At 38.2% G+C, this 12,937-nt stretch overlaps 1 protein-coding gene across 3 annotated transcripts in view; it reads right to left on the reverse strand.

The window, feature by feature from the left end:
• rttn (rotatin) overlaps positions 1 to 12,937 on the reverse strand; it is a 35,496-nt gene that overhangs the window by 1,870 nt on the left and 20,689 nt on the right. For 2 of the 3 annotated variants that reach the window (XM_024279720.2, XM_024279718.2), the window contains exons 33-46: positions 12,571 to 12,769; positions 12,397 to 12,485; positions 10,957 to 11,044; positions 10,607 to 10,799; positions 10,423 to 10,513; positions 10,046 to 10,196; positions 9,737 to 9,874; positions 9,189 to 9,385; positions 7,851 to 7,956; positions 7,575 to 7,672; positions 7,236 to 7,313; positions 6,920 to 7,046; positions 3,155 to 3,351; positions 2,780 to 3,050 (exon numbers count right to left, since the gene is read on the reverse strand). In XM_024279720.2, coding sequence (XP_024135488.1) covers positions 2,780 to 3,050; positions 3,155 to 3,351; positions 6,920 to 7,046; positions 7,236 to 7,313; positions 7,575 to 7,672; positions 7,851 to 7,956; positions 9,189 to 9,385; positions 9,737 to 9,874; positions 10,046 to 10,196; positions 10,423 to 10,513; positions 10,607 to 10,799; positions 10,957 to 11,044; positions 12,397 to 12,485; positions 12,571 to 12,769 — 2,023 coding nt within the window. Of the gene's footprint in view, positions 1 to 2,779; positions 3,051 to 3,154; positions 3,352 to 3,844; positions 3,937 to 6,919; positions 7,047 to 7,235; positions 7,314 to 7,574; positions 7,673 to 7,850; positions 7,957 to 9,188; positions 9,386 to 9,736; positions 9,875 to 10,045; positions 10,197 to 10,422; positions 10,514 to 10,606; positions 10,800 to 10,956; positions 11,045 to 12,396; positions 12,486 to 12,570; positions 12,770 to 12,937 lie in introns of those variants that run through there. The other variant, XM_036217454.1, reaches the window with a different exon arrangement.

Raw genomic sequence — 12,937 nt, forward strand, 5'->3', positions numbered from 1 at the left:
ACACCTGCAGCATTCACACCCCCCTTTGAGGCAGCATTGAAGCTAAACTGTAAACTGATTTGCATTTTGGACGCTTCCATCCCAACACAATGATTTAATTCTGCATCAGAGATCAAGATTTGTTATAATTACTTAGCTTCACCTTACTGCTTGATTGTCTGATGTTCTTATTAAGCTTAAGTTGACCTATTTACAAGCTAATAGCTTTTTAGAGTTTTTGTCTGGCTTTTCACCAAACATGCTAACCACAACCTGTTAAAAAAACAAGGGCCAAGAATTGGGGTGAATTGGGGTTTTCTTTTAGTGTGTTTGCTACAAGTGGTTTGTCTTTTTTTTTGTTAACCAATAAAGTTTCTAGCATCTGTGAACAAAAAGCTAGAGCCAAATTTGCAATGAAGTTTACAGATCAACATTTAAAACAGATTAATAGCTAGCTTAAGTATCCTGCTTGCTGGGCAAAGCGTGGGTTCATGAACGCTCGTTTGGTGTTCACACTGGAGAAACAGGGAAAGGCTACTTCTTTATTTTACTATTTACCAGCGCACGTCCATCACTCACATCTGTAATATACCGCACGTGGAACCACTGCGAAGCGGTGGGCAGGCCGAGTGCATGTGGTCTCCCCAACCTCCGGTTCACACCAGACATTATTTACATCTGCTCAGCTGTAGTTACTTAGAACTCACACACCCCCTCTCCATAGTTGACCCACCCCGTTGATCTGTGTGTGTCTCAGTAGCGGCGTTTCTATTAACTATTAAAATGTGAAAATTGGATTTGCGATAATAAACTACTGTCTAAGGACTAGCTGTGCTGCACATGCGCTCGCGACACTATTGTGAAGTCACCCAAATGCTCCCTTTTAGTGAATCAAATTAAATCAATCCGTGTTCCCATCCATCGTGTGTTTCTGACTTCCTGGTTGAGTTGGTTTAGGTTTATTCCCATAATCACGATTTCATGGAAATAGTGTCTTTGTGAAATTGGGGTTTTTGGCCTTTTTTAGAATTTCGATTAATTTTGCACATATGTGTTATGGATGTGTATGTCTGTTGTTTTCATGCGTTGTGTTTATGTGTTTTCATCTTTACAGTCTGTTTAGATACAAAAATATAATCGCATTTGTCAATCACGCTATTTTATTCTGAAAAACTGGTTATATTTTGAAAATGGTGGATTTTCTTGGCATGACTTCCTGCCAGAATTGACGCGGATTTCCCACAGCCTGTGCAAAAAAATAGACTAGACGCCGAAACATTCACTGCACGGTGCTAGCCAACCATGAAAGTCTGTGGCACTTCGAGGTAACAAAGGAGGAGAATGGAAGTGACCTCCATTCCGTACCGCTTTGCAGCACTTTGGTGTCCGGTGTGAGCCATCAGTTAAAGTGCCCACACACCAGCTCGACACATGTTTAAGTCGACACTTTCAATGAAAAGTCTAGGCAAACATAGAGCAGAATTTTGGATGTCTACACGTGTTTGCATAGACTTTTCATTGAAAGTGGCTGGTTAAACGCAACTGGAGTGCATGCATCTTCTGAGCGGGAAGAAGCTTGGTGTGAAATATCAAAGTGGGGCAAATCTCACCCCTTATTTTTATTTTTTACAGCTCTATTTCGATATATGAAAGACTTGGTGTCATAATTCTGACCAGAAACAAACTATCAATTTCTCCTCCATGATCAGTTTTCAAATGGTTGGCACTTCCACAAATTTAAAGGGATGCCATCCAAACGTCACTTCCTAAGACCCTGATTGGTTAAAGATGGCCGAGCTTAACTTTCAATGCACATTCAATGGTTTTGTACGTTGAGCCCAAAAACGGCCGTAGATGCTTGCGTGAATGCGATAGTTTTGAACGTGAAAGCCCAAAACACGAGAGTGGTGTGAATGTAGCTTCAGATATTCTATGCTATGTTGAGGAATTCACTCTTACAAGAAACTGTTTTGTGTTAGAGGGTATATGGTGTTATGAATCACCAAATGAAAACATGTGAAGTTTCAAAACCCAGTTGCTACGACTTCATGTCTCTGTGGCTGTCTCCACTTGTAAAACCTCAGCATTCGCTTACAGTATGATCAAATCAACACCACCTTTCCAACTGAACACCCTCATCCAGCCCTGAGACCCCACCAACCCACTCACTATCATGCTCAGCTATCATGCTGATCAAAAACCTCTCACTCAGTGTTTCCATGATGCAGAAGAAAACACAACTAGTTCATTTCAGTTTCATTTCCAATATTAACAAGTCTCCAAACGCTTCTTCCTGGTTGGTTAAATGTGTAAGATGACTAAAAAAATGTGTAAAAATGTGGCACAAATGTCAAAAGATGAACATGATAAATAAAAAAACTTTTTGAAATGAAAGGATGATTTTCTGTTAAACTATGTTTAAAAAACTGCTTTCTGGGACATTTGAGAAGAGTTTAGTAGGTTTTTAAACACATTTCTGTTTTGGATCCTCAGATAAAAAAAAAAGTCTCACAGAATTCACCTTCATTGTTACAAGCAGAAAAGTCAAACTGAGTTATATCTGACAAAGAATTCACATAATCTATAACATTATCGGTGTGAAAATTATAGACCCACTGCAATGAAAATTGTGATTTTGGTGTCCTTATCATGTTCTTGTGGCATTTTTCTGATGGTTTTTGATTTTGGCTAAAAATGTCACAATCATGATTAAAAAAGCCACTGGGAACGCTTTTAAAATAGATCAAAAGATGGTCGGAGTGGGACTTAAACCAATCCAACACAAACTTCAGTGTCATACCATTGGTGAGGACATGTGACTTGTTTGCGGGGTGGAAGCAGAGGTTATGGAGGGTGAGCAGAGCGTGTCGGCGATGCGTTGCCAGGTCTGCCAGCATTTCCAGGCTTCCCGTCACCTTCAGGATGCTCTGCTGGCCATCTTCAGCAGACGAGAGGATGACCAGCAGTCTCAGCCACAAACCCAAGAGGCTTCCGCTCCCATCTGCCGGCGTGGCCTTTAAACCAGGTGCCTTTGGCACTGGCACTGACAGGAACGCTTGAAGAAAATTATTCTGAAATCACAGCAAATACAGCATTTCGTGTATTATGAAAAACTGATCCTTTTCTCTCAATTCTTTGTTTGATTTGCGTCTGTGGATTATTTTTATCCAGCTACCTTCTGCAGGATGCCTCTGCAGTCACGTGACGCAGCCAGGTTAGCGAGGAGAAAGAAAGCGAGGCTCTGGATAGGACCGCTTGAGGCGAGCGAGGTCAGCTTCATGACGCTGTGCATCAGAGAGCTGTTGGAGGAGGAGGAGGAGCCTTTGACACCTGGCGCCACACAGGGGCTGCTGCCACAGAGAGCACTGCATGCTGGGAGAACAGGGAAAAGCAAAACACGTCAAGTTTTCCATGAACATTCAGCTTTCATCTAAGGAAAATAGAACTCCAAATATTTCACTGAACAAATAAACTTGTTTATCAAAATTAGTTTGTTTGGTATTATTTAGTGGTTTAAGATGACACATTTTTATTTTATTTTATTTTATTTTTTTAAACAGAACTTTGCTAAAAAACAGATCTTTTTTTAATATTTGCTTCGTCCCAAAAATCATGAACAAAATGATCAACTGATAACATTAAAGGGAAATATTTGAATATCAGAACAATTTTTAAACGTCTACATTTTCTGGTACTTTAAAGGTTTTCATAAAAAGAAAAGAAACTACACAAATTCCTGTATTAACAGCAGTCTTGATGTAATAAATTAAACAAAAAGCTTCTTCAGAGAGTATTGTCCTCTGAAGATCCCTTCAAAAATCCAATAAAATAGACTTTTTTTCTGTTTATCTGAGAGGTGACTAACAAAAATAAAGCTGTGTCCGTCTGCTGCACGTCTGTCTGCCACCGTCGTAAAAAGCATCTCCGCACGGCTGCATGTGGTTTCAGGAAAACAGTCTGGGAAAAACCACAAAATGATGAAGAAGAAAAAAAAAAACAAAGAATTTGAGGAGCATAAATTTTACGAGGGAATGTGTGCTCACTTCAGATCAGAGTCTGCTAAAACCTCCATGACAGGTTACTCTTTTAAATCTCCATTTACTTTTAACCGAATGTTTGATAAAGTGAAGTGCGGTATTATCTTTCCCAGCCTCAGGCTACAGCTGCATTTTGTTCAGCTGAGGCTTAAATAAATTAAAGACTGATATATAGCAAAACATAAAATTGTGCACTGACATCAAAATAAGTGGCATGAATAATTATTCTCCATAAACATAACATGCAAATTGTAGAAATGAAGGAGCCTGATTCCTGGACTGACAGGAAACGTGTGGAGTCTTCTGACAAAACAGCAGGTATGCGCTGAGGATGTCGCTCGCTGCATCTTAATAAATAAATAATTTTTATTTGTTGTTGTCACAACATTTAATTTAGTGAAAGACCTTAGAATATAGTTAATTTGCAGCATATAACTTGTGCATTATTTGGCCATAAAAACATCAAAATAATTTGCAAATAACATATAAAAAGGGCATCATTTGATCATTAAAAACAAGAAATTACAATTTTTAAAAAGTTTGAAAATAGTTTAAAAAATAAATAAAAAAGCATAATAATAGTAATAGATGTATATAGTCTATATTTAAAAAAATATAATGAAAAAGTATTAATTTCCATAATTTCTTTCAAAATATTGAACTTGTATAAAATACAGATCTAGGGCCCATTGTATTATTGATTTCAAGTTTTTATTTATTTGCTTGTCTTACATAAAATTGGATCTCCAGCTCATTAAACCCACAAAAGCAGGATTTCAAAAAAATAGAATACTCTACTCTGGAGAAATCTGCCTAAATTCTGCAGGACATGGATGCTTGAAACTGAGTTTAATCATCTACTAAACTAAAGCATCTGCATAGGTTCCCCAGATGTTATTAAACTGGTTCAGTTTAGTTCAATTGACTCAATTCGGTTCAATATGTGGAAGACTTCCGACATGATAAATACCCATCATTGATCCTTTCAACAGTCTGAGTAAGCCAGAAAAGTTTACAGCTAAGCGATGTGTCCAATAAGATCAACAGAAAATCTAATAGAAGGACAAAATGTGGCAGAAGATCCACCATCAAAAGAGATGACGTGCACTTCAACAGATTATCAAAAGATTCAGGAACCTGCAGACATCTAAAAAGAGTGGAATGAGGTGAAAGAACACATTATAAAAAAAAAACACACACACACATTGAGACGCATTCGGGAGATGGGCAACAACTATCGGGCTCCTCAAGTCTCAAGTGGAAACAACTCAACTGGGCCAAGCAGAAGAAGGATTACACTGTTGTCCAGAGGTTCAAGGTCCTGTTTTCTGATCAAAGTAAAGTGTGCCTTTCATTTAGGAATCAAGGTCCAAGAGTTTGGAGAAAGACTGAGGAACAGAATCCAGGATGCTGGAAGTCCAGTGTGAAATCTCAACGGTCAGTCAGAATTTTGGTATCTAGTTATGAATAAAATCAAGTTCATTCATTCATTTTGGGTCCAGCACTGGTGTTGGTAAACTCTGCATTCTTCAATCCAAAATCTCTTCAACAGTCTTCTGGAATGTTCTAGATTACTTCATGATTCCTTCTGATAAGGGTCTGGATCCCCTACCAATACAATTGAAGTATGAAGACTGACATATCATTTTGAAAACACTTAATTTTAATCAATTTGATTATAATCTCAGTTTTTGTCTTTTTTTGGCAAAAACTGAGAATTACACAGTACTCTATGCTTTTTGAATAGTCTGATATACTGTTTTTTGTAAGTTAAAAAAACTTCAGAGAACTGGAGCCTCAATTTATGTAAGAATTAAGCAGAGAAATACTTTGAATCAATTAAACTCTTAATCTGTGTTCTATGAAAGTTCAAGTTTTTTTAATGTGATTATGGAAATAATACACTTTTCAATTATGTTTAATTTTTTTGGAAATATATATATATATATGAAATTAAACTGAGACTAAAATAAAAATCTCTAAAACAAGTTCATGTCTGATATATTGCAGAAAAATAATACATGTTTTCATTGTTTCTCTGTTTGGGAGTCCAATAAAAATGCTTGCAGAAATGACTTGTAGCACAGATGGAAAACACAAACGGCCTTGAAGTAGCAGAGCTAACAATGGATGAAGTTAGCAGACCGGAGATGAAAGAGTCAGTAGAAAGGTGGGGGTCTCGGGAGACTGGATGCTAGCCTGAGGGCGGATGGTGTAATAGTAAGCCTGACTGCATACAGACTGAACACAAGCTGCCGTTCAGATAACCTTTAGGGAAATACCGTGCATGACTCCACAGACTTGGGGTGTTTCACAGCGTGAGCTTATGGGGGGGAGGAGAGGTCAGGAGCATTTGAGTTTAGATCAGAGTGTTCACATGCCCCCGCTGAGAAACGGATGCCAATCAAGTGGAGCTCTGGCAGAAATACTAGAGCTTCTACTTCTTCTTCATTGGCGATCGTGTCACACAAACAGATCAAAGGGACCAAATGCATCTATTTAAATCTCGTCTTTTTGCTAATTTTGACGTTTTTGGAAAAAAAATATTTCTGGACATACTTCTCAAACAACAACTGACGTTCATAGACTTAGAAAGTAAACAAGAATCCATGACAGAGATGTTCTTTTATCCACATCTCCCACTGGTCTTGAACCACACGCATACAAGAAGTAATAAAAACCCTCCTGACACTGCACCCATTGTGAGTGGGCACTGGTCTTATAGCGTGAGTTATTCAGTTGTCACTGGAGCGCACAATGGGGCTCTCAGTGTGGCGCGTATGACTTAGTCAGATTGCAAACAGCAGACCGAGGCGATGGACAGGCACGGGCGAGGCACAAAGCCCGCACAAACAAACGCAGACAGACATGGAGTCTGACGGCGGAGAAACACGTCTGCAGACCTGTTGTGCAGTTGGCTGTATAGACACACAAAGCCTCCAGTGCTGCTTCCATTGTGGGGTCATCCAGCAGGAGCCAAGGCCACAGAGCATGTACGGCCGGAGATAGACGAGCATCTGTGGCGGCCGTCTACACACACAGATAAACAACCGATTAGCAGCAAAAGGTCAAACGCACAAACATTGTAAAAGACGTAAGAACGAGGACAAAAGAAAGACGTCTTTAATTAACATGATATAACCTCCTGAGTGCACAAGAAAGATACTTTTTTGAAGCACATATGTTCTATTTAGGAAAAAAAACAACATTAGTGCTCACTTTGCTTTCATCGTTGCAGTAAAGAGCACTCCGGAGGATCTCCACAGTCAGCTTCACCTCCTTTAAATAGAGCGCTTCCTGATAGGATGGAAACCCGAAACAAAGAGAAAAACACTGAAATGTCTCAGACTAAAAACAAGCCCTCATTAAAGACCTGGTGGGAAAAGAAGAAGAACTTTCTGCTGAATAGTGCAAAGCATTTTTCCTAATATTTATCCAAAAACTTTTTCATGTGGAATCAGTTTTTTTTTTTTTTTATTGTTATCCAAGAGGCAAAGAAAGCCTCACAGTGAGCAGGAACGTGCTGAGATGAAAAGTTTCCAGCCAGACTGTGCTTACCTTTTTATGGAGGGAGACCTTGCCAGGTCGGACCGACTCCAGTTGGAGCTGGGAATGTGTCTGCCTCAGCTGCTCCACGCAGCTGTCAATCAAACCAGCTACAACAGAAAGGAGATCTAAATGCTTTAGATTTGAGATTTTTGATAAAATGGTGAAACTGTTAGCTTGAAATTGGGAAAAATGGTTGATATATTTAAAGAAATGCACTATTTTTTTGTTATGAATAAAAAAAATGATGGGAAGAGTTTATGTCACGCTTGAAATTTGGGGAATTACCTTTGGAGGCGAAATTTTGAGCGGTGGGACTGCAGGTGAGCAGTGTCATCAAAGCACGACCTGTCAGCTTCTTCAAAGGGTCTTGGAGGCTCCGCCCCTCAAAGCTCTGAGGTCAACAATCAAAAGAGGAACTCGTGAATTCATAAGAAACTTTTCTCACTCTTAACAATAAATTGCTTTTAGATTGATGTTCAACAAAATCATTAAAATATAGAAAGAAATGGTCAACCTTTTAAGGCCATCTCTCCAAAGAAACAATTTCTGTAACTTAAATTGAGACTTCTGCACCGGTCCACAGGTAACTCCTTCAGTACCTTTAATAAATGTTTATCCTATTCGGTCTAAGGTGTGTTTTGGATGTTGGCCCCTTGTGTGAGTTTGACACCTATGCTCTAAACCATTCTTGGGTGGTTTATCTGTGTAGTTTGGGTAATTATCCTGTTGGAAGACCCATGACCACCACAGTACACACTGATAATCTTGAGATCTCACTCTACTCTAAACAGATTTAAGACATCCTGTGTCAAATGCACCACAAAGTATTACTAGACCTCCTCTATGTTTCCTTCTCTGGTATGTTCTTATTATTGAATCTGTGAACATGGAGCTAAATTTGTCAGAGAAATCCAATGTTGCATCGCCTGTTCAAAGGAAATGCCATCAGAAGGCTTGTAGCTTATGTCACATTTGAGTTTTTTTTTTTTTTGCTTTCAACAGTCTACCGTGGTTGATGATGCATTTTCAGCTTGGAGTTCATCTTTTGAGAATTTTTTTTTTTTTTTACCTTTGGTTTCTGTTCATAGAATCAGTCTCCAATTAGTCATTAGTCATCCTCCTTCAGCCATGAACAGAGAGTTTGGATGCAATTCTGTGGACTTTAAACTTCTAAATTGCATATGAAACTTTTCTCCCACTTAATCACACCGTAAAAAGACTGAATAATTTTAATATCAACCTTTTTGATCTGTTGTGTTTGATGATATGGTCAAAAATAAAATAGATGGGATATGTGTCGATTGGTTTTTGGTAAATGTTTACTTATCACTGCTTTAGTAAGGCCAAACCAAGATACTAACAAATACACTAAAAAGTATTGGAAGTGAAAATATTTTCTTGTAAAAAGGTTTTGAACCAGGTTTAAACATCAGTGATATGAATCAAGTAAGGATGATTGTAGATCTGCTTTATTTATTTTTTTTCGAGGTCCTGGAGGAGAATCTGTAATGACTGATGTTGATTATTAAATGCTGAAGTGGCCATCTAGGGACAAAAAGGACAGCTGATGACTGAAGAGACCCTCATGATCGTTCGAGGCCCCCACCCCCCTCACCCCCTTACCTGCAGTAACAATTCACACAGCTGGTTGGCCGGGGGACCATTTAAGATGTCTAACAGTGGAGAGCTGCGTTCAGAGTTTGTGATTGCTTCAGTGCGGCACTTTGTCTCTTCTGTGAAAACTGTGGCAAGAAACTGCAGAGCCACAGTGTGGAGATGATGGTCTGCGAGCTTCTTATTCATGCACTCTGATAGTGTTCCTGCAGAAATACAAACCAAACGGTCAGTTACTTGGATACAAGCATAAAAACAATAGCATTCCGGATCAATACAAGCCTTAATTTTTAATTTAAAATGCGTTTTTAACACTGTTAAGCACAGTGGTGGAGGGTTAGTGCTTTTTTTAAATGACGTTTGGAATGGAAAGTTCAAAAATCTTTACAAACTTAAACAAAAATGTAAAAAAAATTTGGACAAATTGCCAACAGTAAAGTAAACAGGTGGTATTTTGATGCAGAAACAATTATTTACAGCTGCTATGCCAGACAAACAAGTCATATTAGGAGCTACTTTTGCAACTTTCACCATCTCCGAGTGGAAAATGAGTGTACCTGCAAATGACCGCCAGCGTTTCGCCAGAGCAGCAGAGACAGATGGATGTGTTGCAGAGCTGTTCCTCCTCAGCAGAGCAGCCAGGAGCGTGAACACGTCATCCCAGCATGCACAAACCACAAGCCGAATATCTGTATCTAAGGAAGTAAAGACTGAGTCACAAAGTCTGACAACGGAACCACAAAGCCACATTTAAAAGCACTGCATGGACTAAAGTAACAGGACTGAATAAAACTTGCATGTTGTACTTTTTCTGTTTTGCAGTTTATTTGATTTGCTTTCATTACTTCTTGACATCAGGTTCTCACCTAATCCTTTAATGTCCAGCATAAGAACAGCCACTAGAGTAGACAACAGCCGTTTCATGAAGTCCATCTGACCAATCAGTTCTTTGTCTGCGAGGATGCACGACTGCAGGAGTTTGGAAAATCCAGACAGGAACTGAAGTGCAGTCACCAACTGAAAAGACAATGAAAAACAAAACATTATTGCTGACATCGGAGAAAAGTAAAAATAAAACAAAAAAAAGTGTTTCCTGCTGAATTATTTCCCTCAAAATGAAATTTAAAGGTGCCCTGAAAACCCCCAGTGCTGCACTCAAACTGTCACTGCACTGCACCAAGACAATTTTACAGGGAAAAAAAAAAATCCTTACAATTGTGCTTCTATAAGCATTTTTTTTCACCTGGCTCTTTACTTCTTCCCTCTCTCCAGGAAGGACGTTCGGCATCTTCAGTTCAGTCAGACATTTCTCAATAAGTCCAACATCCACCAGACTGATGAGGCAAATGAATAATATGAGAACACATAGAAATAAAAGATGATAAAGAGGCAGGAGAGTGTGGCACTGCCGGGGACTGGTTTCTCACTTGGCCAAGAGGTGGAGGAGCTGGTTCTGTCTGATGGCAGTGAGGGTGAAATCTGGCAGGATGGCCAGCAGGTTGGTCAGAACCCCACAGTGTGCCGTCAGAAGGTCGGGGGTAACAATGAGGGCGTTTTCCACCGCTGACGGCTGGGATTCCTGTGAGGTAACCGAGTTGCTTGTGTCTGTGTCACTCTGGCCTATAAGATAGATCCATAAAAAGCCAATAAAAAAAGACAATATTCAAGTTTCTGGTGTTAAAAACAACTAAGTTTATATTTTTTCAGAAAAGTTCGAGGTTCACGGAAAGTTTTCTTAATGCACAAGTAAAAACAACAACTAGTCTTTCTATAGTACCTTGAGCCGTCAGTCTGCTGGCAGGAGGTTCATCAGCGATGCTTAAAGCAGATGAAATGTTAGGAGTGTGTGGCCCTGAACCTTTGATCTGTAATGGATGGCATGAGACGATAAACATTAATTTCATTAAAATTTAAACAAAAATAATTGGATTTTAAAGCAAAGAATATGATGCAATTTTAAAAACTTAGGTAATATGGCTAAATGTTTTCTGTGAAGGCGCTGTTAGGTGTGGGTGATGGAGACGGGCTCTAATAAAACTAACAATAAAAGAATTATCACCTATGTATCAATATAGGGATAATAAATTTGTATATTTGATTAATTCTACATAGATAAAACTTTAAGTTATCCCACAACTGGGAAATTCCTTTGTTACCATGACTCAAAAAACACAAAAATATAATAAATAACACGATGAAATGACCAATGTTTTGAGGCATTGTAGGAAAGAGCATGTATAAAGTTGCTTTAATACATTTACATTTTTGACTTTTGCAATGTACGATGGAGCATTAGGGATACCATAAAAAATAGGAAAATAAAGTCCTAAAATTACAATTGCAATTTTACAAATATAAAGTTGTAAAATATGAGAAAAAGTCATGATCACAAAGTTTTGTGAAACCAATGCAGAATGAAGGACCATGAGCTCTATAATATTGCTTTTTTTGCTGTTGTTTGTAAACTCCTTAGTTAACAGACTATTCAATTTTGTATATTCTCCTCTTACAATTTAGAAAATTATAACTTTATTATCATAAGAGACTAACTCATAATTTTCCAAGAGGATTTTAGTAAAATTACAACTTTTTTCCAATTGTTTTACAAGTTTTTCTCATAAAATTATGCCTTTGTTCTTGTAATTTGCAACTTTATTAGTGTGCAGGACTATAGGCATGGAGCAACACCGCTCCCTCTTCCCATCTCAATGCAGAGTGGAGCAGGAAGCTTATGGCCCGCCCAGCTTAATGTTTTTGGATTTTTTATTTCCTATCCCTCAATTTGAATAAAGAAACACTCAGAAATGCAGTTTTGAGCCTAATTTTCTTAATTTATGTCCTCCATCATTAGAGGAATGCCACAGTAGAATGTTAGAAACACCAAAAACATAATTTTCATCAAGTTAAAATAAATTACAACTTTTTTCTAATTATTTTACAAGCTTTTTCTCGTAAAATTATGCCTTTGTTCTTGTAAATTTGCAGCTTTATTCTTGTAAATGTATTTATTTATTGTATTTCATGGTGGCCCTAATACTCTATTGTATCACTGAGATAGAATCAAGCTGAAAACAAAAAAGAAGCTTCTTTAAAGTACAAGTTTGTGATTCATTTGATTACAGCTTCAATATTCAATATTTCAGACCTTTTAAAATGCCATAACGGCTCTACATCTGCAGAAGTTACTATTAAAATAATGTACAGTTGCTCTGCTGACCACAGTGCTGAAGGTAGAAAGAGAGCTGGAAGGTCTTCTCGAGTCTGTGGGGGGGTCACGTCTCCAAAACCATAAAGAGTTTTCAGAATCTAAATAAACACACACAACAACAACATGCAAAGATTTAATTAATCAGTAATAAACAACAGAAACTCAAAATAAATCTGAGCTTACCGAGTGACGTGTCGCTCTTAAGACCAGGCCCACTGGGCTCGTTAGAACGAGGGTGAAGGCAAAAAGTGTGTCTGCCTCGGTAACAAGTGGTGGCAGAAAAAGCGACATTTTGGAAGTACTGACAGTGGTGGAGGAGAGCCTGCAGAGCGGGAAGACCCACCAGAGAGATACCAGACACCTCATCATGAACGCATGGGTGCTAGGTAAGAAGAAAAGAGAGATAAAACAGATATTTAAATGTACACTTATTTGAAAAAGAAATGGACACATTTATCGAGTAAAAGTATTCATTATTACAAGATATTTCAAAAGTTACTTCATATATTTAGTTTTTTAATCTTTCAAAGCTATTCCTCTTTTATTTTTA

The sequence above is a fragment of the Oryzias melastigma genome, linkage group LG20 (genome assembly GCF_002922805.2).
Source record: "Oryzias melastigma strain HK-1 linkage group LG20, ASM292280v2, whole genome shotgun sequence".
Taxonomy (NCBI): Eukaryota; Metazoa; Chordata; class Actinopteri; order Beloniformes; family Adrianichthyidae; genus Oryzias; species Oryzias melastigma.